The sequence below is a fragment of the Jaculus jaculus genome, chromosome 1 (assembly GCF_020740685.1).
Source record: "Jaculus jaculus isolate mJacJac1 chromosome 1, mJacJac1.mat.Y.cur, whole genome shotgun sequence".
NCBI lineage: Eukaryota > Metazoa > Chordata > Mammalia > Rodentia > Dipodidae > Jaculus > Jaculus jaculus.
The window spans coordinates 102,310,127-102,334,155 of NC_059102.1; the positions used below are offsets into that span (position 1 = coordinate 102,310,127).

The 24,029-nt window shown below is 41.5% G+C and overlaps 1 protein-coding gene and 1 pseudogene across 1 annotated transcript in view; both read left to right on the plus strand.

The window, feature by feature from the left end:
* Nucleotides 1-24,029, plus strand: part of Nfx1 (nuclear transcription factor, X-box binding 1) — a 70,736-nt gene that overhangs the window by 2,998 nt on the left and 43,709 nt on the right. Inside the window, exons 2-6 of the mRNA XM_004658378.3 lie at nucleotides 1,881-2,852; nucleotides 6,421-6,579; nucleotides 7,631-7,708; nucleotides 10,273-10,378; nucleotides 17,195-17,266. Of these exons, the coding sequence (XP_004658435.1) occupies nucleotides 1,881-2,852; nucleotides 6,421-6,579; nucleotides 7,631-7,708; nucleotides 10,273-10,378; nucleotides 17,195-17,266 (1,387 nt within the window). The remainder of the gene's footprint in view (nucleotides 1-1,880; nucleotides 2,853-6,420; nucleotides 6,580-7,630; nucleotides 7,709-10,272; nucleotides 10,379-17,194; nucleotides 17,267-24,029) is intronic.
* Nucleotides 19,330-21,078, plus strand: LOC123464086 (annotated as a pseudogene).

Here is a 24,029-nt window from a genome sequence, read left to right on the forward strand (position 1 = left end):
CTTTATATATGTTATTGTTTTATAACTCATAGCAACTCTGAAAATTGTTACAAATTGTTACAGATGGGGCTAAGTAACTCATGTAAAGGCATAGTCAGGGAGGACTTGATAGTATACACCTGTAATTACAGCACTCAGTGTTGAGGCAGAAAGATCATAAGTTGGAGGTCAGCTTAAGTTAGTGAGGCCCTGTCTCATTCAGTCAATAACAAAAAGGCACAATAAATGATAGGCAGGAACTTCCACCCATGTGTTTCAGACCCTGTTGATTGACAGTATATTCTGTGAGGTATGCAGGTCTGATTTTGTTTCTAACTAGTTTGTGTTGTTACATCATGTCTTTGGTTATCAGGAACTGAGTTGACCATACTCAGAATAATCTTCATGGGGGAGGGAATGAGTGGCTGGAGGGAGAAATATAGTCAGTTTTTGAGACTTGGAGTTCTAAAGCATATTGTAGGTGTTATGTATGGAAAAACCCAAAATGTATTCCTATAGGAAAGAAATGAAAATTAATATGTTCATTAGGCTAATATTATCTATATAAAATCTTACTTAAGTGCCATGATAGCCCTTTGAAATCAGTATTATTATCTTTTCTTATAGATGTGGGAACTAAGGCTAAAGGCAGTCAAGCGATAGCTCTGAGCTCATAAGTTGGAGAGTCAGACCTTAAATCCATTTTAGTTGTTTTCAAAGCTTGTTTACTTGTTATTGCATAATATTTCTTTAGAGTTTTGAAAGACCGTGTGGGCCTGCTGACCAGTATCTCATTCCTAAACAGCTAACTGACTGACTGACTTTCTTTGTTTTTTTGAAGCAGGGTCTCACGGTAGTCCAGGTTAACCTAGAATGCATTCTGTAACCCAGGCCATTCTAGAACTCACAATAATCCTCCTACTTCAGTTTCCTGAGTGCTGAGATTAAAGGTATACACCACCATGCCTAGCTGACTTATTTTCTTTATTGAGATAGGGTCTAGCCATCTAACCCAGGTTGCCCTCAACCTTGTGATCCTCCTCCCTCAGCCTTTCCAGAGCTGGGATTAGAGATGTATACCATAATTGCTTGTCCGTCTTTAAATTTTTGGAGTTCTTGTTTTGTTTTTGCCTTTCTGAGACAGGATCTCATGTAACATTTTTATTTGTTTGCACATGTGTTTGTATGTGTTGGGCGGGTGTGCCAGGGCCTCTTGCCACTGCAAATAAATGCTCGATGCTTGCGCCACTTAGTATCCAGCTTATGTGGGAGGCTTGGGAATTGAACCCGGCCTGTAGGCTTTGCAAATAAGTGCCTTTAACCCCTAAACCATCTTTCCAGCCCCTTTTAAAATTTTTTTTAAAGTATTTTGGGGGGTGAGGGACAGGGCTTTATGTACCCAAACTGGCCTTGAACTTGCTGTGTAGCCCAGGATGTCTTTGAACTTTTAAAGATCCTCCTATCTTTACCTAAGTGCTAATATTACAGTCACACATCACCATGCCCATTCTAGCCTTCAATTGTTGTTTGTTTGTTTGTTTTTTCCAAGGCTGAATTTACTCTGTAGTCCCAGGCTGGCTTTGAACTCATGGAGATCCTCCTAAACCTCTGCCTCTGAGTGCTGAGATTAAAGGTGAGTACCACCATGCCTGGCTTTAAATTTCTTGATAAAATGAATGGGTATTGATGTCCTAGATGAGAGTTTTTGCTCCACAGCTCTAAGCCGCCAGTGGCTGTCAGTGTATGTACTAGACATGGAATAAAAGTCCTTCACAAGTATCTTGAAACCATCACATTCACAAGAAACAGAATCTCACTAAGCCTCTTTTATATAATGTCCACAGAAAATATGCTTTAGATTGGTTTAGAATCTTATGGCATGTCTATTTTTTATTTTCTAGGTACTTTTAAATTCAATACAGATGCTGCCGAGTTTATTCCCCAGGAGAGAAAAAATTCTGCTCTAAATTGTGGGACTCAAAGAAGACTAGACTCTAGGATTGGCAGAAGAAATTATAGTTCATCACCTTCTTGTCACCTTTCCACGCAGATCCCCTATGATGACATCTCTGCTGTCTATCAGCCCAACTATCCTTCTGGAAGCAAACCCAAGAGTCAACAGACTTTTTTCCATGCTTCCAATAAATCACTCAAGAACCATGGCCTTCAGAATCAACCTTGGCAAAAACTGAGGAACGAAAAGAACCATAACAAAGTGAAGAAAGCACAAGGACTTGCTGACCAGATCTCAGATGCATCTAGTTTAGAAAGTGTGGCCAAATCAGAGAGTGGGGCAAACCCTACACAGCAGAGTCCTTCGGAGAGTGAGAAAGAAGTAGTTATTGCAGATCCCAGGGGAGCCAAACCCAAAAAAGCAGCACAGCTTATATACAGCTATGGTAGAGGAACAAAAGTCAAGGGGAAACTTAAATGCGAATGGGGTAATAGATTGACTGCCAAATCTGAGGATAGTGGACCCGAAAATACCAAATCTGTGGGGCTTTCCCACCCTGACTCTTCAGATGCCTCCTATAGAAAAGGTGTACTGGATGGGTATGGGCCCAGACGAAATGAGCAGAGAAGATACGCACAGAAAAGGCCTCCCTGGGAAGTGGAGGGTGCCAGGCCACGACCAGGCCGGAATACACCAAAACAGGAGAGTCAGCGACATGTAAATGCAGGACCCAAAAACATGTCTCCTATTCCAAAGGATAATCTCAGAGAAAGACTGACAAGGTCTGCCTGTGACAGTGGGAATTTGGCTGTTGTCAACAAATCTTCTAAAAGGGTTGATCAAAACAAAAGTACTATACGGTCTCCTTTCCCCAGAGGCAAGCAGAGCCATGTGCTGAAGAATGTGGAAACACATACAGGTAAATGTGCTTAGATGGGTGGAAATAAATATATGTGAGTGAGTTAGTTCATTTAGTTATTTGTTTGAGAGTGACAGAAAGAGGCAAAGAGAGAGAGAATGGGCATGCCAGGGCCTCCAGCCACTGCAAACTCCAGATACATGCATCCCCTTGTGCATCTGGCTAACGTGGGTCCTGGGGAATCGAGCCTCAAACTGGTGCCCTTAGGCTTCACAGGCAAGCTCTTAACTGCTAAGCCATCTCTCCAGCCTGGAAATAATATTTTTTAATATCGACTTCTAAAGACTCAAATAATTTAGAAACCAGAAAATACAAAAAGACACAGTCTCTACCTTAATTTATTTGCTTGTTCTCTGCCACTCCCCATTGCTTTCCTCTTCAGTGGGAAACGTCTTGGTTTCTGTTTGTGTGGTTGGTTTTGATTTTTTTGAGACAGTCTCCTGGTCCTCTTGCTTCCACCTCCCTCATGCTGGGTTTGTAGGTGTGTGCCTCTTATTTTCTTGTTTGTTTGTCTTTAAATTTTATTTATTTACTTATTTATTTGAGAGAGCAAGAAAGAGGCGGAAAGAGAGAATGGGTGCTCCAGGGCCTCCAGCCACTGCAAACAAACTCCACATGCATGTGCCACCTTTTGCATCTTGCGTATATGGATCCTGGGAAATTGAACCGAGGCCCTTTGGCTTTGCAGGCAAACACTACAACATCTCTCCAGTCCTGTTTCATTTCTTGGTACTGGAGATTAAATTTAGGGCCTTATGCATACTAAGCAAGCAATCTACCACTGAGCTATATCTCTACCCCTATTATTTTTTTAATTTTATCTTTTTAAGGTATTTATTTATTAGAGAAGAGAGAGGATTAAGAGGGAGAGAGAAAAAAATGGGTGCTACAGGGCCTCCAGCTACTGCAAGCAAATTCCAGACACATGTGCCACTGTGTGCATCTGGCTTACATGGGACAGAGAATTGAACCTGGGTCCTTAGGCTTCGCAGGCAAGCGCTTTAACCACTAAGTCATCTCTCTAGCCCTTTCTTTTTTTGTTTTTGATATAAGGTTTTGCTGTAGCCCAGTTTGACCTGCAAGTTTTGAACTTGATCTGTACCCCAGGTGGGATTTGTATTTGTAACACTGTTTCTTCAACTTCCTGAATAGCTGGGATTACAAATCCTTGCCATCAGGCACACCACTTTTTTTTTTAATTTTTTTTTTTTTTTTTTTGGTTTTTCGAGATAGGGTCTCACTCTGGCTCAGGCTGACCTGGAATTCACTATGTAGTCTCAGGGTGGCCTCGAACTCTCGGCGATCCTCCTACCTCTGCACTTGAGAGGCTTGAGTCAGGTAGACCATGAGTTTGAGGACAACCTACACTACCTAGCAAGATTCTGTCTTAAAATATTAAACAAAACAAAACAAAACACAAGAGTCAGGCATGGTGGCACACACCTTTAATTCCGGCACTTGGGAGGCAGAGGTAGGAGGATTGCTGAGTTTGAGGCTACCCTGAGGGAAAAAAAAACCAAAAAACTAGGTGTGGTGGTGCATGCCTTTAATCCTAGTACTTGAGAGGCTGAAGGAGTGATGTGAGTTTGAGGTTAACCTGAGACTATATAGTGAATTCCAGGTCAGTCTGGGTTAGAATGAGACCCTCTCTCAAAAAACAACAACAACAACAAAATCAAATAAAAGAGCAAAAAACAAAGGCATTGGAGAGATGGCTCAGCAGTTAAGATGCTTGCCTGCAATGCCTAAGGACCCAATTTCAATTCCCCAGTGCCCATATGAAGCCAGATGCACAAAATGGCACATGTGTCTGGAGTTTGGTTGCAATGGTGCCCATTCCCTATTTGCCTCTCTCTGCTCCTCTTTCTTTTTCTCTCTTTCTCTCTGTCAAATAAATAAATAAAATAAAATAATAAACAAACCAAAATAGCAAAAAAAAAAAAAAACCACGGAGGGGCTGGAGAGATGGCTCAACAATTAAGGCACTTGCATGCAAAGCCTAACAACCCAGATTCAATTCCCCAATACCCATGTAATGCTGGATGTACAAAGAAGCACATGCATCTGGATGGAGTTTCTTTTTACTACAGTTTGAGGCTCTGGAACATCTATTCTCTGTGTCTTTCTCTTTTCTCTCTCCCTCCCCCCCTTCTCTCTGCATGCAAATAAGTTAATAATAAAAAATAAGCTTCAATACCTAAGTTCTTCCTTGTGAACTTTTACTGTATTGGCTGCTATTGGTGTAATGGGAGACAGAGCCTAACCCTTGAAGCTGCCACCTGCCCTGCCCAGGGCCAGCTTTTACACTTGTCTGTATTATGTAGTTCCTGTAGGTCCTTGCTTTACCAGGCGGTCCTTCTTGGGACTTCCACATATATGTGAAGCAAAGCAGTGTGGTGTCAATGGTTTGTTTCTTGAGTTGGTCTCACTCTAGCCTATGCTGACCTTCAACTCTAGCCCAGGCTGACTATAGTTGGGACTGGCCTCTAACTCATAGCAGTCACTCTACCTCAGCCTCATGAGTGCTGTGATTACAGGTGGGAGCTACCACACTCCACTGTTGTTGCTGAGACAGTCTTGCTATGTAGCCCAGTCTGGCTTACTAATTCTTGTTTCTCCAGAGAGGATCAAGGGCTGAGATCATAGGGTGCAACCCTGCACCCTGCTGACTACATGCTTATGTATTATCAAGACTGGCAGTTTCCTCCTAGTCTTTTATCTGTCAATAATGTAGAGGGAAAAAGCCTTTAGTAGTAATTTGTGGGGTTTTCTAAGTTGGTAGCCATGTACGTATAAAGGTTGGGAAGTGGAGGCAGGAGAATCTGGAGTTAAGGCCAGCCTGGGTTACATGAGACATTGTCTCAAAAAATTTTAAATGAGCAAGTAAACAAATAAAATAGCAATCTTGGGCCAGATGTGATAGCACATTCTTTTAATCCCAGCACTTGGGAGGCTGAGGTAGAGGAACGCTTTGAGTTTGAGGCCAGCCCGAGACTAGACTACCTAGCAAATTCCAGGTCAGCTTGAGCTAGAGTGAGACTCTACCTTGAAAAACCATACCAAAAAATAATAATAATAATAAGTAAAAATAAAAACAATCAATCTTTGGGGTAAAGATCAAAACAGATGATTGTAACATTCTCAAGTCTGTTCATTACTTACCTTACTTTTCTCACTCTCGCTCTTGGTCTCTTTCTGTCTCTCTCTTTGAGACAAGGTCTTACTATGTAGCCCAGTATGTTCTTGAAATCTTGAGCTTCAGTGAACCCCTGTTTCAGTCCTGGGACTACAGGCATGAAGCATAGTACCCAGCTTCATCTAAGTGAATTCTTAGGAATCACTAACAGACAGAAATCTCTACCTAAATGCCTTTTTCAGTCCTCTACCTAAGCAATTCCTGCCCTTTCTTGGCTTCAAGGTCCAAATAGCCACCTTACTCAGAATCAGATATTCCTTTAAGTTCGCATGTTTAAAGTATTTTCCCAAATAATTTTCTAATCTTTGACTAAATGAGAAATAGTGGAGTTTTTGTTTTGTTTTTGTCTCTCTTTCTCTCTTTTTTTAATAGGTTCTCTAGTTGAACAGTTAACTACAGAAAAATATGAGTGCATGGTGTGCTGTGAATTGGTTCGTGTTACAGCCCCGGTGTGGAGTTGTCAGAGCTGTTACCATGTGTTTCATTTGAACTGCATAAAGAAATGGGCAAGATCTCCAGCATCTCAAGCAGGTCACTTAATTTCTCTCCTCTGAGTAGTTTGTTTTTACTAGTTTGATAAATTTAGGTTATAAACCAGCCATACATAGCAGTATAAAATATTTAGAGTTTGGTAAAACCAGTCATTTTTTATTGAAAATGGAAGATTTTTCCAGGTGTGATGGCACATGCCTTTAATCTCCACACTCAGGAGGCAGAGGTAGGAGAATTACTGTGAGTTTGAGACCAGACTAGGACTCCAGAGTAAGAGTCCCTCCACCACCCTGAAAAAAAGAGAAAGAAGAGAAAATGGAAGATTTCATCCAAGTAGCAACTACAAAAAGCATTTATTATGTAGTTTGCTTTAGAACTTTATATAAAGCAGTTGTTTATCCTCAGGATATTTATGTTGTTTTTACCTTTCACAGATCTCCATAGTATATTATAGATTTTCCCCAAAATGTACTAGTATTTATAGATAATATAAATGTCACTAATAGTGTGTTCCCTGAGCTGTGATCCCTAATTTAGAACATACTCAAATAGTTCATCCTGGGTTTTCATTCTAATTCACAACAAAATAATGTTGGCATTAAAGATAGTTGTACAGGCTGGCGTGGTGGCATACACCTTTAATCCCAGCACTTGGGAGGCAGAGGCAAGGGCATTGCCGTGAGTTTGAGGCCACCCTGAGACTACATAGTAAATTCCAGGTCAGTCTGGGCTACAGTGAGACCCTACCTTGAAAAATAAAAGATAGTTGTATAGCATACTTGATTTACTGTATTGGAAAGTCCTTATAAGCCCAAGTGAAATATTTAAGTGAAGCATTTAGTGTTGTGAATGTTTCTTAAATGTCTGATAAGCTCAACATTAATTATCTGCTTCAATAGCATGATTTCCTATAGATTTAAAATATAAAAATAACTGTGCTTCATATTTGGAAGGACCTGAATATTAAGCCTAGGGCCTTTTGCATATGAAATATTCCCACTACCACTCAGCTATAACCCCCACTTATACTTTGGAAAGAAATTTTATTTAATATTCATTCTCTCTCTTTAATTTTCCTTATTTTTGACAGATGGCCAGAGTGGTTGGAGGTGCCCTGCCTGTCAGAATGTTTCAGCACATGTTCCTAATATCTATACTTGTTTCTGTGGTAAGTGTGTTTACATGCACTGGAGCATCTTTCACATCATGCATTGTACCTCAGTAGTCTGCTGTGCTTGTTTTGAAAGTTATTAATAAGACCATACTAATGTGGTCCATCACTCAGCTGAAGTCACAGGCCTTTGTACTCTTTGTAGACTATTGTACAGATGGGTCTTCTCATCATGCCAGTCAGGCTCATACTACTACTGAGCTGTGGTACTGACTTCTTGGTCTTAGCTTGACACCAGAGCTGACCAGCTGGCAGAGGCAGGTATTGGTGTGGACTCCCTCTCAGCCCTGGATATGACAGCTTTGATATTCCAGATCAGTAGCTTGAGTAGCAGTCACATTTAATTTGATGCAAGAAATGTCCTTTGTCCTTATAATAAAGAGATCTTTCTGTAAGCCAGCATTATAAACTCTGTCCTTGTATCCTGTCATCGTGGCTTACTTCTTCCTCTATGTATTAGACAGAGGCTTTCTTTGATCAAGATGCTCATTCCTACCACTGGCCTATTTCCTGTATGTCTGTCTTCATTTTAGTGACTAACTTACACCTAGTTGATTTTGTTGCTTAATTATTTGTCTCTCCTCTTGAATTGTTACATTTTTTTGTATTTATGAGTGAGAGAATGAGTGTGCTAGGGCATCCCTCCTGCCACTGCATACAAACTCCAGACACATGTGCCACCTTGTACATCTGGTTTTACATGGGTACTGGGGAATTAAATCCAGGTTGGCAGGCTCTATAAGCAAGTGCCTTTAACCACTGAGCCATCTATCCAGCCTGAACCATTCCTTTTTTTGTTGTTGTTGTTTTTGGCTTTTGGAGGTAGGATATTGCTATAGCTCAGGCTGACCTGGAATTCACTGTAGACTTAGGCTGGTCTTGAACTCAACAGCAGTCCTCCTATTTCTCCCGAGTGCTGGGATTAAAGTCATGTATCACCACTCACCACACACCCGGCTTACATCCTTCCTTCCTTCTTTCTTTCTTTCTTTCTTTCTTTCTTTCTTTCTTTCTTTCTTTTTTTTTTTTGTTTATTCAAGGTAGGGTCTCACTCTAGCCCAGGCTGACCTGGAATTCACTATGGAGTCTCAGGGCAGCCTTGAACTCACAGTGATTCTCCTACTTTTGCCTCCCAAGTGCTGGGATTAAAGGCATGCAACACCACACCCGGCCAGTTTTGCTTTTTTTCTCTTCCTTTTGGTTTTTTGAGATAGGATTTTGTTGTAGCCCAGGCTGACCTGGAATTCACTGTGTAGTTTCAGGGTAGCCTCGAACTCACAGTGATCCTCCTACCTCTGCTTCCCAAGTACTAGGATTAAAAAAATGTGCTACCACGGACAGCAATGCTGTCTTTGTTGCTTCATTGAAGTCATCAATGACCCTGGCCATATGGAAGTCTGAGTTATAAATTTTTAACTTTTCTGACACTAAGATCACACTTGATCCTTTGATCATTTTTTTCTTAAAATGATTAGCTTTTTGTATTTCTTTTTGCATACTCTCCTTATTTTTCTAGCCAGTTTGCTCATATTCCTCTTTCCCATTGCTTTACTAGCAGTTTCCACCAAGAATTAATTATTGACCATTAACTCCTTATCTTGTAGATTTAGTCCTTTGACTTATTGACTATCAACAATGTCCTTCTTTCCTTCCTGCATTTATTTAGGTGCTGAGTGTCAAGCCCAAGACCTCATACATGCTAGAAAGTGCCTGGCCACTGAACTCTATTCTCAAATCCCCCGTTCGTTAAATTCTCATCTACCTATCACTCAGGATCTGACTCCGAATGCTTTTTTTCCTCCCAAAAGAAGCTCCCTTTGTTATCGCTTTTCTTATTTTGGCTTCTTTTATGTTTGGAGTCTGCCAAAATCTGAGCATTCACAAATACTAAATTAGTATCAATTAGCTGGGCGTGGTAGTGCATACCTTTAATCCCAGCATTTGGGAGGCAGAGGTAGGAGGATCACTATGAGTTTGAGGCCTCCATGAGACTACATAGTTAATTCCAGGTCAGCCTGGGCTAGAGTGATACCCTACCTCAGAAATAAATATCTTACAGCCTTTTCCTCTTCCACCTTAGAACTTCTTTCCAGTTCTTCATTCATACCATTCTCCCAACCCTCCCACCCATGCTGGGGATAGAACCCAGGGCATGATGCATATTAAGCAAGTGCTTTACCACCTCGCTACATCCCCAGCACACTTCCCTATTTCCTTTTAAGTATTAACTACAATTAAATAAACGTGTTTATCAGTTTAGGGCTCCATTTACAAAATGTTCATCAAGTAAGTATCATTAGTCAAAATTGCATTTTCATAAGTAAAATTGACTGTTTTATTTTTCCTAGGCAACCTTACATTTAAGATTTGTTATGCTTAGCAAAACTTCTGATGAGTTGCATCACAACCAACCTTTTATTTTAGGATGAGATAATGTTTTTGTTGCATTGAAGAAAACCACACTTAATTTTTGTGCTTTCAAGCTAAACTGTGCTATTTCATTAAAGTTGGGGATATGGCTGAAATTTGTGGCATTGACTGTCTAATCTGATATGTTTTAGGTAAGGTAAAGAATCCTGAATGGAGCAGAAATGAAATTCCTCATAGCTGTGGCGAGGTTTGTAGAAAGAAACAGCCTGGCCAGGACTGCCCACATTCCTGTAATCTGTAAGTTGGAATGCTAGACTTCTGGGATTCCTGGTGAATGTATTTTGCTAATGGCTTTTAGTATGCTTATCTGGTCAGCATGGAACAAGATGGGGTAAAGAACAGTCATTCCATCATTGCTAGTTACTGAACTTCCTCTGTCGCAGGCACTCTACGTAAGTTGTTGGATCCTTATCACAGCCTAGTGGTGTGTAGGTATTTATCATTCCCACTTTGCAGATGTGCACATAAGGCTGGGAAAGGCTAGGCATTTTACCCAGTGTTACAGTGCCAGGAGATGATGGGACTGGGCTTTCTGAAACCAGTGATCCTTCAACTGTGTCTTATTGCCTGCCTGCAATCCCTGCATTTAGAAGGTTGAAGTAGGAGGATCAAGTGTTCATGGTCATCCTTGACTACATAGTGAGTTAAAGGCCAACCTGGGCTATATGAGACCCTGACTCAAAAAATAGATACACAGATAGATGATAAATAGATAGATAGATAGATAGATAGATAGATAGATAGATAGATAGATAGATGGCTTAGCAGTTACGGTGCTTGTTGCAAAGCCACAAGACCCAGGTTTGATTCTTCAGTATCCCGTAAGCCAGATGCACACAATGGCACATGCATTTGGAGTGCATTTGTTGTGGCTAGAGACCCTGGTGTGCCCAGTCTCTCTATCTAGCTCCTCTGTTTGCCAAAAAAAATAAGAAACAAAGGAAGAAAGAATTCAAGGCCAGCCTGGGCTACATGAAACCCTGACTCAAAAAAAAAAAGATAAATAAAAATTAATAATAAAATGAGCTGGATGTGGTGGCACATGTCTGTAATTCTAGTACCTACAGGGCAGAGGAGAAGAATTGCTAACAAATTTGAAAAGGAGCTAGAGAAACGGTTCAATGGGTAAGGTACACGAGAACCTGAGTTCATATCCCTAGCATCCACATAAAAGCTGGGCATCATGACATGTGCTTGTAATCCCAAACGCTAGGGAAGTAGAGATAGGCAGGTCTCCATAGGGTTTGCTAGCTACATCATCTAGTCAAATTGGTGAGCCCTAGGTTCAGCAAGAGACCTTGTCGCAAAGTAAATGAATGTGGAGAGTGAGTGATAGAGACACCTTATGTCAGCCTCTGGCCTCCATATACACACTGCACACATATACATGCCAAAAAATATATCCTTGCTTGGGCTGGAGAGATGGCTTAGTGGTTAAGTGCTTGCCTGTGAAGCCTAAGGACCCCGGTTCAAGGCTCGGTTCCCCAGGTCCCACGTTAGCCAGATGCACAGGGGGCGCACACATCTGGAGTTCGTTTGCAGAGGCTGGAAGCCCTGGCGCGCCCATTCTCTCTCTCTCTCCCCCTATCTGTCTTTCTCTCTGTCTCTGTCGCTCTCAAATAAATAAATAAAAATATTTAAAACATATATATATATATCCTTGCTTTATTATCTAAATCTAAACAAAGCAGATATGAAAAGTTGCTTTTGTGCTTCTACTGGTGGGCTAAATATTGCCTTGTGATCAAGGTAAGATGGCAATGATACCATGGATAAACAGCATGGCCTGCTATGTACTGGGCAGCAACCAGCCCATTTCCACAACTGTTTGCTTGAGTCCTTCCTCAGGGACTCATTTACTTAAACTCCTTCCTCTGGCTAGTATTTTAATTAACTTCAGTAATGAATACTATCTTCCAAAATCATTGCAGAAATGGGCCTGGTTTTGACTGGCAGAGAGCTTCAGAAGTGATACACATCAGGCAGTCAGCACTATAGCTAAAGGGAGAGATGCCCCAAATCCTGCTCCTTTGTAGCTCTGCACAGTTGACTTCAGAACTTCCCTTTTACTCATGTCTGGACCTTTAAAGATTACTGAAACCCTTTTCCAGCGGCAGTCTCCTGGTTTCAGAAAGAACTTTGAATTTCTTTTAGTTATACTTAGTAGAACTCTGAAGCCATAGTTGATCCCCTCCTCTCTTTCTCTCTCTCTCTCTCTCTTTTTTTTTTTTTTTTTTTTTTTTTTTGAGGTAGGGTCTCACTCTAACCCAGGCTGACCTGGAACTCACTATGTATTCTCAGGATGGCCTCAAATTTATGTTGATCCTCCTACCTCTCCCAAATGCTGGGATTAAAGGTGTGCACCACCATGCCCAGATTTCTTCTCTCTGGTTTGACTTGTTCCCATAGATCCCTAGGGTAGTAGTTCTCAACCCTGGCTGCATATTAGGGTCATTTGGGGGAATTTTTGGTTTTGTTTTTGATTTTCAAGGTAGGGTAGCCCAGACTGACCTGGAATTCACTACATAGTATCAGGGTGGCCTTGAACTCATGGTGATCCTTCTACCTGTGTCTCCCAAATGCTGGGATTAAAGGCATGTGCCACCTAGCTGGAGGAACATTTTTTAAATCTTTTTTCTTTTAATTTTTTTATTAACAATTTCCATGATTGTAAACAATATCCCATGGTAATGTCCTCCCTCCTCCCTAGTTTCCCCTTTGAAACTCCATTCTCCATCATATCCTCTCCCCCTCTCAGTCAGTCTCTTGTCATGATCTTTTCCTCCTATTATGACGGTCTTGTGTAGGTAGTGTCAGGCACTGTGAAGTCTTGGATAACCAGGCCATTTTGTGTCTAGGGGAAGCACGTTGTAAGGAGTCCTATCCTTCCATTGGCTCTTACATTCTTTCCGCCCCCTCTTCCACAATAGACCCTGAGCCTTGGAAGGTGTGATAGAAATATTGCAGTGCTGAACACTTCTGTCACTTCTTTCCAGGACCATGATGCCTTCTGAGTCATCTCTAGGTCACTGCCATCTAAAACGAGAAGATTCTGTACCAAAAGTGAGAATAGCATTAATATATGGGTATGAACATTAAGAGAAGTGCTTACTGGGCAGTTTGGTGAGCATAGTATATACATTTAGCCTGACAGCAGCAGACATTACACCCCTAGGGCTCATGACTACCGCTGTTTTTAAGTTTTCAGTATCAGATGTATTCCCTCCCATGGAGTTGGCCTCCAGTCCACTTAGAGGGCAGTTGGTTTCCACCATGACAGATGTGCCACTATTGTACTATTGGCTCATTTGGCCTGGCTGGCAAAATATAAGGCTTGTAGTGTTCACTGTTGAGTATCTTCACTAGTGATTTCTTTCTCTCCCATTGAACTGCATGCAGAATGGCTTCTTCTAGCTTTCTGTCAGCTTGTCTACATGGAGGAGGTTATCAGCTGAGTTCCAGCAGGATTTCTCAGTGGCTTTGTAGCCCAAGTATGTGGAGTCTTCAGCAATAGGGTCTTACATCCATTCCTGGTGGGAAACCAAGGGCCTTGGCAATGGCCTATAATGTTTTGGGGGCATCAGGGACCTCCCTGGCCAACAAATCATTGGAAGGTATCCCATCCCTGGCACTGAAAATGTTCTAGCAACATTCTACAGCTCCTGAGTGTTCCATTGTCCAAAAAGTAGGTTTCCATATGATTTATTTATATCCTCTTAGATTTTGATTAGCCCTCCCTCTACCTTTCCGTTACTCAGTCTCTTCCCCTGACCTCACTTGGGCCTTTTCACCCCCATTAATCTATTCTTCTACTTATAAATATACAATACTATCCTATTAAATACCCATCTCCCTTTCTTTCTCTTCCCTTTATATCTCTTTTCTAGCTTACTGGCCTTTGCTACTGAGTTTTCTTCCTGCTCACACAGAAGTCCAATCATCTGCAGCTAGGATCCACATATGAGAGAGAACATGCGATGTTTGGCTTTCTGGGCTTGGGTTACCTCACTTAGTATAATCCTTTCCAGACCCATCCATTTTCCTGCAAACTTCATAACTTCATTTTTCTTTACCACTGAGTAGAACTCCATTGTATGAATGTGCCATATCTTCATTATCCACTCATCAGTTGAGGGACATCTAGGCTGGTTCCATTTCCTAGCTATTGTGAATTGCGTGGCAGTAAACATGGTTCAGCAATATCTCTAAGGTAATGAGATGAGTCCTTAGGATATATGCCTAGGAGTGCTATAGCTGGGTCGTATTAGCTGTCTCAGGAACCTCCACGCTGATTTCCACAGTGGCTGGACCAGATTGCATTCCCACCCACAGTGTAGTAGGGTTCTGGAGGAATATTTTTTAACAAGTGTATATAAATGTATATAATGTATTTTGATCATATTCAACTCCCCCATTGCTCTTGTTTGTCCTACTCCCCTCAGCCTTTCCTTCCCAACTAGTTCCAGTTCAACTTTGATATCTTTTGTGATCCATTGAGTTTAATTGGGGTTGTTGGCATGAGGGTTATTGACTGGAGAATGAGCAACTATCAGTGGCTATACCACTGAAAAAAACATCTCTGGAAGAACATTTTTAAAAACACCAATGCCCAGTCTGTGCCTCAGAGCAGTTGAATCAGAACTTTTGGACATGTCTCCCCTCCCTGCTGCTGGAGTTTGAACCCAGGAATTGTGCATGGTAGGCAACAGCTTTTCCAAAGTGTAAAAGTTCTCTGATGCATTCAAGGCCAATCTGGGCAAGGGTGAGCTCCTGCCTTAAAAAAACAAAAATAAAGGCTGGGTAAATGGTTCAGCAATTAAACGACTTTTTTTTTTTGCAAAGTCTGTCAGCCTGGGTTCAAATCCCCAGTACCCACTAAAGCCAGATGCACAAAATGGCATGTGTGTCTAGAGTTTGTTTATGGTGGAAAGAAGTCTTGGCATGCCCATACAATTTCAGTCTTTCTCTCTCTTTCTCCCATCCCCCCCCACAAATAAAAAAAATATTAAAAAACACAAAAATGTTGGATGTGGTGGCACACACCTTTAATCCCAGCATTTAGGAGGCATAGTTAAGCGGATTGCTGTGAATTTGAGGACATCCTAAGACTACATAGGGAATTCCAGGTCAGCCTAGGCTAGAGAGAGACCCTACCTCGAAAAAAAGAAAAACAAACAAAAAAAGTCAGGCATGGTGTTGCATCTTTAATCCCAGCACTCAGAAGGCTGAGGTAGGAGAATCAACATGAGTTCAAAGTTTGCTTGGACTATAGTCAGATCCTGTCTCAACCCCTCACCACTCCCCAACCCCCCCCCAAAAAAAAAGACTATAACTGCCATAAGATCCAGCTATCCCACTACTGAGTATTCAGAGGAATCTGAGTCAGCAGATACCTACCCATACACCCATAGTTTTGTTTTTTGTTTTCTTGAAACAAGGTCTCATAGAACCCAGCCTGGCCTGGAACTTGCCATGTAGCCTAGAACAACCTTGAACTTCTGATACTCCTGCCTCCACCTCTCAAGAGCTAGAATTGTAGTTGTCTGCCACCACACGTGACTACACTGTTCACAGCAGCCAAGACATGTAATTCATTGGCATATGTTTGGAAATACACATTTGAACCAAGTACACATATCCATATGCATACATATGCAAAAGAAGATCAAGTAGTGGTATTTTTGAACCAGTATCTAATTGACCAGAGTGTCTGCTTTGAGAAGGACAGTATTTATCTAAATATATAAATTCCATTATGTAATTTTTTTGTGATTGTTCCTATAAAACAATCTATTCAGATGTCTAATTCTGACCTGTACATATCTCTAAGCTTAGTTCTTTGTTTGGTTTTCAAGGTAGGGTCTCTAACCCAGGCTGAACTGGAATTCACTAGGTAGTCTCAGGATGGCCTTGAACTCCCTGTGATCCTCACACATCTGCCTCCCAAGTGCTGGGACTAAAGGCATGAGTGTCCAGCTTAGCTTAGTTCTTTCTATGACATCTTGTCTCTTTCTTCTTTTTGTATTTTTATTTATTACAGAGAGCAGAGAGGGGAAAGGAGAGAGGAAGGGGGAGAGAATAGGTATGCTAGGGCCTCTAGCCACTGCAAATGAACTCCAGATGCATTTGCCACCTTGTGCATCTGGCTTACATGGATTCTGAGGAGTTGAACCTGGATCCTTAGACTTTGCAGGCAAGTGCCTCAACCTTTTAAGTCATCTCTGCAGCCCAAATTATGGTCTTTTTTTCTAGGAATTTGTCAGCCATCCTGGGTTTCTTTTTTTTTTTTTTTTGAAGTGCGGAAGACAGACTCAAGGTTTCTCAAGAGCCGGGCAAATGCTTAGTCATTAAGAGTGACAGACTATAATCACGCATGCTGTTATAATTGGAATAATGTAATATGTTAAAATGTCATCTGTATCAATATTATATGTGTAATATATATATTTTATCTATCTATCTATATAGATCTATAGATACACACACACATACACATAAATGTCAGTATATTATCAGTATAACGCTAATAAAGAAAACCAGTATTTTGACTTGGGCTTTACCATTTTGGTTGTTATTCTATGAAGATAATTATGTTAATTTTTGTACATGCTTTTATTTATTTATTTATTTATTTTGGTTTTTCAAGCTCTAGCCCAAGCTGACTTGGAATTCACTATGTAGTCCCAGGCTGAGTGCTGGGATTAAAGGCATATACCACCATGCCCAGCTAAAATATTTTTTATTTTACTATTTTATTATTATAGTACCCATTGCTGGCTTAAAACTTGTTATATGGACCAGACCTCAAATGGCCTCAAATTTGGGGTGATCCTCCTGCCTTTGCCACCTGAGTGCTAGAATTATGTACCACTGCCTGGCTAAAAGTATGATTTGATTCTTCATTTACATAGCTTGATCAGCTTGAGAGAAGTATTAAGAGGTTTCATAGTAGTCTTACTTGTTGCCATATTCACAGTAGAACCAAGCTGGGGCAGCTCTGTTTTGCCTTTGGTACATGGATATGATTTATTCATTGAATCCTTTCTCTTCTAGTCTTTGCCACCCTGGACCCTGCCCACCCTGCCCTGCTTTTATGACTAAAACATGTGAATGTGGACGGACCAGGTAAAGTTAGAATGGCATTGTAGAGACCTTGCCATGTGCATGCATGTCATACTTGTAACTTTCTGAAACAAAGCTTAGGAAACATGTATAATAAATAGTAGCTATAAATAAAGTAGTCCTTTGGTATCCCTGACCCCTGAGAGATTGGTTCCAGGACCAGTGACGATGAAAATATTTGAATGCTCTATCCCTTCTATTTGCATGTAACCTATGTTTGTCCTCTGGTGTACTTTTAAGTTTCCTTTGTATTATTTATGTTACCCGATACACTTAAAATGCTGTACAAATAATTGTGATATCATATTGCTTAGGCATAATGACAAAAAAAAAAAAAAGCCTGTATGTGTTTATCAGACTTAAAAAAAAAAAAAAAAAAGACATTGTTGCCAGGCTTAATGGTGCACACCTATGATCCCAGCACTTGGGAGGCAGAGATAGGAGGATCACTGTGAGTTCCAGGCCACCCTGAAACTACATAGTGAATTCCAGGTCAGCTTGGACTAAAATGAGACCCTATTTGGGGGGGGAGGTGAGTGAAGGGGGGAAAAGAGGCAAAGGTAGGAGGATCACTGTTAGTTCAAGGTCAGCCTGAAACTACATGTGAATTCCGGATCAGCCTGGCCTAGAGTGAGACCCTAGCTCAAAAAAACAAAACAAAATAATATACCTGTAGTGGTTGACAGAACAGAATTGAACCCAGACCTGTTAAGGTCAAGGAAGCAGATACTATTTTTCATGTCTAGTGTAATATCTGGCCTCTGGAATGTTTTCATTAAATAAATGAAAAAGTAACCCAATATCCACCCTCTTTCTGTTATAATACAAGTTTTAAATCATCAGTTGGAGGACCACCAATGTTTATGAAGAGTGTCTGAGAGTCTTAACAATCCTTTATTTTATTTATTTATTTATTTATTTATTTATTTATTTTTGGTTTTTTGGGGTAGGGTCTCACTCTAGTACAGGCTGACCTGGAACTCACTATGTAGTCTCAGGGTGGCCTCAAACTCACAGCGATCTACCTACCTCTGCCTCCCAAATGCTGGGATTAAAGGCAAGTGTCACCACGCCTGGTGACAATCTTTTTTTTTAAAAAAAAATATTTTTATTTGTAAGTAGCAAGAGAAGAGAGAGTTTATCTGAGAGAGAGAGAGAGAATGGGTGTGCCAGAGCCTCCAGCCACTACAAAGGACTCCACCCATGCACGCCACCATGTGCATCTCTCCAGCCCAGGGTCTTTTTGTTTTGTTTTGTTTTGATTTGATTTGATTTCAAAGGAGGGTCTCATTCTATCCTAGGCTGACCTGGAATTCACTATGTAGTCTCAGGCTGACCTCAAACTCAGAGAGATCCTCCTACCTCTGCCTACTGAGTGCTGGGATTAAAGGTGTGTACCACCATGCCTGGCCCTAACAGTGACATTTTAAAACAAAGTATGTAGTTGAGATGAGAGTAGGATGGGAGAAAATACTCTTCTGTAGAGAATAGACTCTAGACACAGACCTGAAGACAAGATCTAAAAGCCAGTAAAGCAGCAAAATCAGCATGAAAAAGTTAGAATGATTTTCTCACCTTGAATCAAAGTCATATTTAGTGTCTTAGAAGTATTATGGCTGCATGATATACCAACATGTTGAGTGTCTGGAAAATGACACGGTGCCTTCAGTCTAAGTATATCAAATCTAAACACGTTGTTGCTGCTCTTCTTCCTCTAACTATAAGAGACAATGAGAGCTCCAAGCAGAGCTAAGACTAGAACCTAGGCCTTCCCCTTCATTCCAAGGCTCTTTCTGCCCTGCATGTTGCTTCATGGAATTCAGATGAAATAACATCAGACACATTTTCAGGAATAGTCTTAAGGGGACTCTGTGGCTCCTGGAGCTGGGCCAGCATGTGTGCATGCCGAAGACTGCGGCTGGAGCACGGGGGTGCTGGGCGCTGCCAGGGACCGCCACCTCAGCTGTGGGAGTGGTCCTGATGTTGCGGTATGCCCTGGACACCTAAAGTTCTGGAGGAATTTAAGATTTTATTCAAGAGCACAGGATAGAAGATGAATTCTTCTCTCCACCACGAATGAAGAACCTGACGCTCTGTCAGTAGTTGACAAGCTATGGGACTTAGCGGCAGATCTGCTAAATAGAAGAGCCATCATCCAGGATCAGGGATGTCTGCCTGGCCTGATTTTGTTTATGGACCATCCCAACCCTCCTGTTGTGCACTCAGCTTTGCTTGCCAATTACAGGATTTAAGAGCCAAATAGTTGGATTTGCCAGGACCAGGCTCCTTGATACTTGGCAGAATGTCATGCAAACAGAGACAAGATGAAAGGAGAACTTAGTATGATGCTAAGCTTGCCAACATGGCAGATGGCAATAGTTTTAATGAGATGAATTCATGTTGAAGGAAAGCTCAGTTTTTTCTTGGAATTACAAACAAACATGCCAAAACAGTGGTTCTGCACATAGATGGTCTTGATATATCTCAAAGAAATCTACATGAAGAGGCTTTGTTAAAAATTAAAGGTAGGGCTGGAGAGATGGCTTAGCGGTTAAGCGCTTGCCTGTGAAGCCTAAGGACCCCGGTTCGAGGCTCACTTCCCCAGGTCCCACGTTAGCCAGATGCACAAGGGGGCGCACGCGTCTGGAGTTCGTTTGCAGAGGCTGGAAGCCCTGGTGCGCCCATTCGCTCTCTCTCTCTCCCTCTATCTGTCTTTCTCTCTGTGTCTGTCGCTCTCAAATAAATAAATAAATAAAAATTAAAAAAAAAAATTAAAGGTAGTGCCGGGTGTGGTGGCGCACGCCTTTAATCCCAGCACTCGGGAGGCAGAGGTAGGAGGATCGCCAAGAGTTCGAGGCCACCCTGAGACTCCATAGTGAATTCCAGGTCAGCCTGAGCTAAAGTGTGACCCTACCTCGAAAAACCAAAAAAAAAAAAAATTAAAGGTAGGGACTGGAGGGATGGCTTAGTGGTTAAGGCAGTTTGCCTGCACAGCCAAAGGACCCAGGTTTGATCCCCCAGGACCCACATTAGCCAGATACACAAGGGGGTGCATGTGTCGAGTTCATTTGCAGTGGCTGGAGGCCCTAACACGCCCATTCTTTCTTTCTCTGTCAAATAAATAAAATAAAATAAAATAATTTTTTTTTAAAATTAAAGGTAGGCTAGGTGTGGTAGCACATGCCTTTATTCCCAGCACTCGGGAGGCAAAGGTAGGAGGATCACCGTGAGTTTTAGGCCATCCTGAGACTACATTGTGAATTCCAGGTCAGCCTGAGCTAGAGTGAGACCCTACCTCAAAAAATAAATAAATTATGTTAATAAAAAATTTTTAATTAAAAAAATAAAATTTAATTAATTAATTAAAGGTAGCCAGGCATGGTGGTACACACCTTTAATCCCAGCACTTAGGAAGCAGAGGTGGGAGGATTGCTGTGAGTTTGAAGCCAGCCTGAGACTACATACTGAGTTCCAGGTCCGCATGGGCTTGAGTGAGACCCTACCTCAAAAATAAATAAATAAAGGTGCTAGTAGTGTTATTTTCCAAATGGCTGTTCAGAGATGTGTGGTGTGAAACCATTCAGATTTGAAAGCAGAACCAAGGTCATGAAAACTCAGCAAGTTGTGAAAAGTGGAAGTGGGGAAGGGATGCTGGTCCCATTGCAGGGTACTCCTGTGGAAGTAGAAGAGAGCACAGAGCAGCCCGATTACCTGCCCCAGGATGGAGTTCCTCAACGGAACTGGACAGAGCAAACTCACACCCAGAGGGTGGAGTGAGCTGGCTGAACACAGCTGCAGACTTTTTTTTTAAATTGTTTTTTTGTTCATTATTTATTTATTTGAGAACAACAGACACAGAGAAAGGCAGATAGAGAGAGAGAAAATGGGTGCACCAGGGCCTCCAGTCACTGCAAATGAACTCCAGACATGTGCACCCCCTTGTGCATCTGGCTAACGTGGGTCCTGGGGAATTGAGCCTTGAATTGGGGTCCTTAGGCTTCACAGGCAAGTGCTTAACTGCTAAGCCATCTCTCCATCCTAGCTGCAGACTTTTTTTTTTTTTTTTTTTTTTTTTTTTTGGTTTTCGAGGTAGGGTCTCACTCTGGTCCAGGCTGACCTGGAATTAACTCTGTCATCTCAGGGTGGCTTTGAACTCATGGCAATCCTCCTACCTCTGCCTCCTGAGTGCTGGGATTAAAGGCGTGCGCCACCACGCCTGGCCCAGCTGCAGACTTTTTATCCAGATCATTTTACTAGTGACTTCAACTTCAGTTTGGGGCTCAATGACTGTGTCAACCAACATGGGGCCAGTTTTCCATTGTTGTGGTGAACTGTTAAGTGCAATTTGCAATAAGTTATCATGAAAAATTTTTAGATTACATGATTGCGTATGCTGCATTTTACATTTTATTGGACATTTATCCCACTGAGTGATAAACAGAAGCTATAGGTAGAGTTTGTTTATGAGGGTATACTGGTATTGTTTTCCCTTGTTTATTTGCTTCACTTTTGTTTTGTTTTGGTTTTTCGAGGTAGGGTCTCAATTGGACCAGGTTGACCTGGAATTAACTATGTAGTCTCAGGGTGGCTTCAAACTCTCGGTGATCCTCTTACCTCTGCCTCCCAAGTGCTGGGATTAAAGGCATGCGCCCCCACGCCTGGCTTGCCTGACATTTTTAAAAACATGGATCCACTGTTAAAACCAAATGTATGTGCAGCTTTTCATTCTATTTTACATGAAGCATATGATTAGAAAAACTCATGCCTCAGGATCTTTCTCAAGAGGAGGTTTTTTTTTTAATTTTTGTTAACATTTTCCGTGATTATAAAAAAAATCCCATGATAATTCCCTCCCTTGACCCCCCCACTTTCCCCTTTGAAATTCCACTCTCCATCATATTACCTCCCCATCTCAATCATTGTACTTACATATATACAATATCAACCTATTAAGTACCTTCCTCCCTTTCTTTCTCTTCCCCTTATATCTCCGTTTTAACTTACTGGCCTCTGCTACTAAGTATTTTCCTTGAAGAGAAATTTTTTGTAGCTCAAGTTGTGTATAGATTATAGAATGCTTTGTCAGCTTTTCTTCATGAACAGTACACATTGTGTGCTTTTGGCACTCTGCACCAAAAATTGAAAACATATCTTGTTTGCCTTTTTTTGTACCTTTTTAAATGATTTTTTTTGTTTATTTATTTATTTGAGAGCGACAGACAGAGAGAAAGAGGCAGATAGAGAGAGAGAATGGGCGCATCAGAGCTTCTAGCCACTGCAAATGAACTCCAGACGCATGCGCCCCCTTGTGCATCTGGCTAACGTGGGTCCTGGAGAATCTAGCCTCAAACTGGGGTCCTTAGGCTTCACAGGCAAGCATTTAGCCACTAAGCCATCTCTCCAACCCTTTTGTACCTTTTTAATTTTGCCAATCATGTTTATAAAAAGGACATTACTAATGACATTTTGTAAACTGAAATATATAGTAGCCCTTAAAAATACAATTCTTGGGCTGGAGAGATGGCTTAGCAGTGAAGCCTAAGGACCCCAGCTCAAGGCTCGATTCCCCAGGACCCATGTTAGCCAGATGTACAAGGGGGTGCACGCGTCTGGAGTTCGTTTTCAGTGGCTGGAAGCCTTGGTGTGCCCATTCTCTCTCTATTTCCCTCTTTCTCTGTCTGTTGCTCTCAAATAAATAAAAATAAACAACAACAACAAAAAATACAATTCTTGGCCAAGCATGGTGACAACACACACCTTGATCCCAGCACTTGGAAGGCAAAGGTAGGATTGCCATGAGTTCAAGTCCACCCTGAGATTACACAGTGAATTCCTGGTCAGCCTGGGCCAGAGTGAAACCCTCCCTCAAAACAAAACAAAAGTACAAATCTTAGCCAAGCATGGTGGTACATGCCTTTAATCCCAGTACTCTGGAGGCAGAGGTAGGAGGATTGCCATGAGTTTGAGGCCAGCCTAAGATTACATAGTGAATTCCAGGTCAGCCTGAGCTAGAGTGAGACCCTACCCCACAAAACCAAAAAAGGGACTGGAGAGCTGGCTTAGCAGTTAAGGCGCTTGCCTGAGGAGCCTCGGGACCTAGCTTCTATCTCCTGGTACCCATGTAAACCAGATGCTCAAGGTGGTGCATGCATCTGGAGTTCATTTTCAGTGGCTAGCAGCCCTGGTGCACCCATTTTCTCTCTCTCAAATAAATAAAATAAACTTAAAGAAATATATAATTCTTGGGCCGGGCATGGTGGTGCACACCTTTAATGCCAGCACTTGGGAGGCAGAGGTAAGAGAATCGCTGAGTTTGAGGCTACCCTGGGAATACAGATGAATTCCAGTTGAGCCTGGCTAGAGTGAGATCCTACCTAGAAAAACCAAAAAAAAGAAATTTTTTTTACTATCATACGTGATATAAATTTAATAAGGTTAACACAAAATCAGATAAGAAGAAAGAAATTATAGTAGCAGAGTGCTTTTGGAAATATTTGTGACCAAATGTGGTTCTAGCTGACTACTATTCACTTTGGTTTTGATCAGCTCTTGAGAGTTAGGTCCATCATGATACTGTGAGCAATGTAAATGGTGTGTCAGCTTTACTGTGTGATTACAAATTGTGTCCTGTTAGAAAAAGGGTAATTGTAGTAAGGAACTGACAAACTTGAAGAAAGAAAACAGAAATTCAATGCCCATAATGCCATAGTGACGCTTTGGTAGAGTCTAAACTAACATGAATTGCCTGGCCAAAGGCTACCAGTAG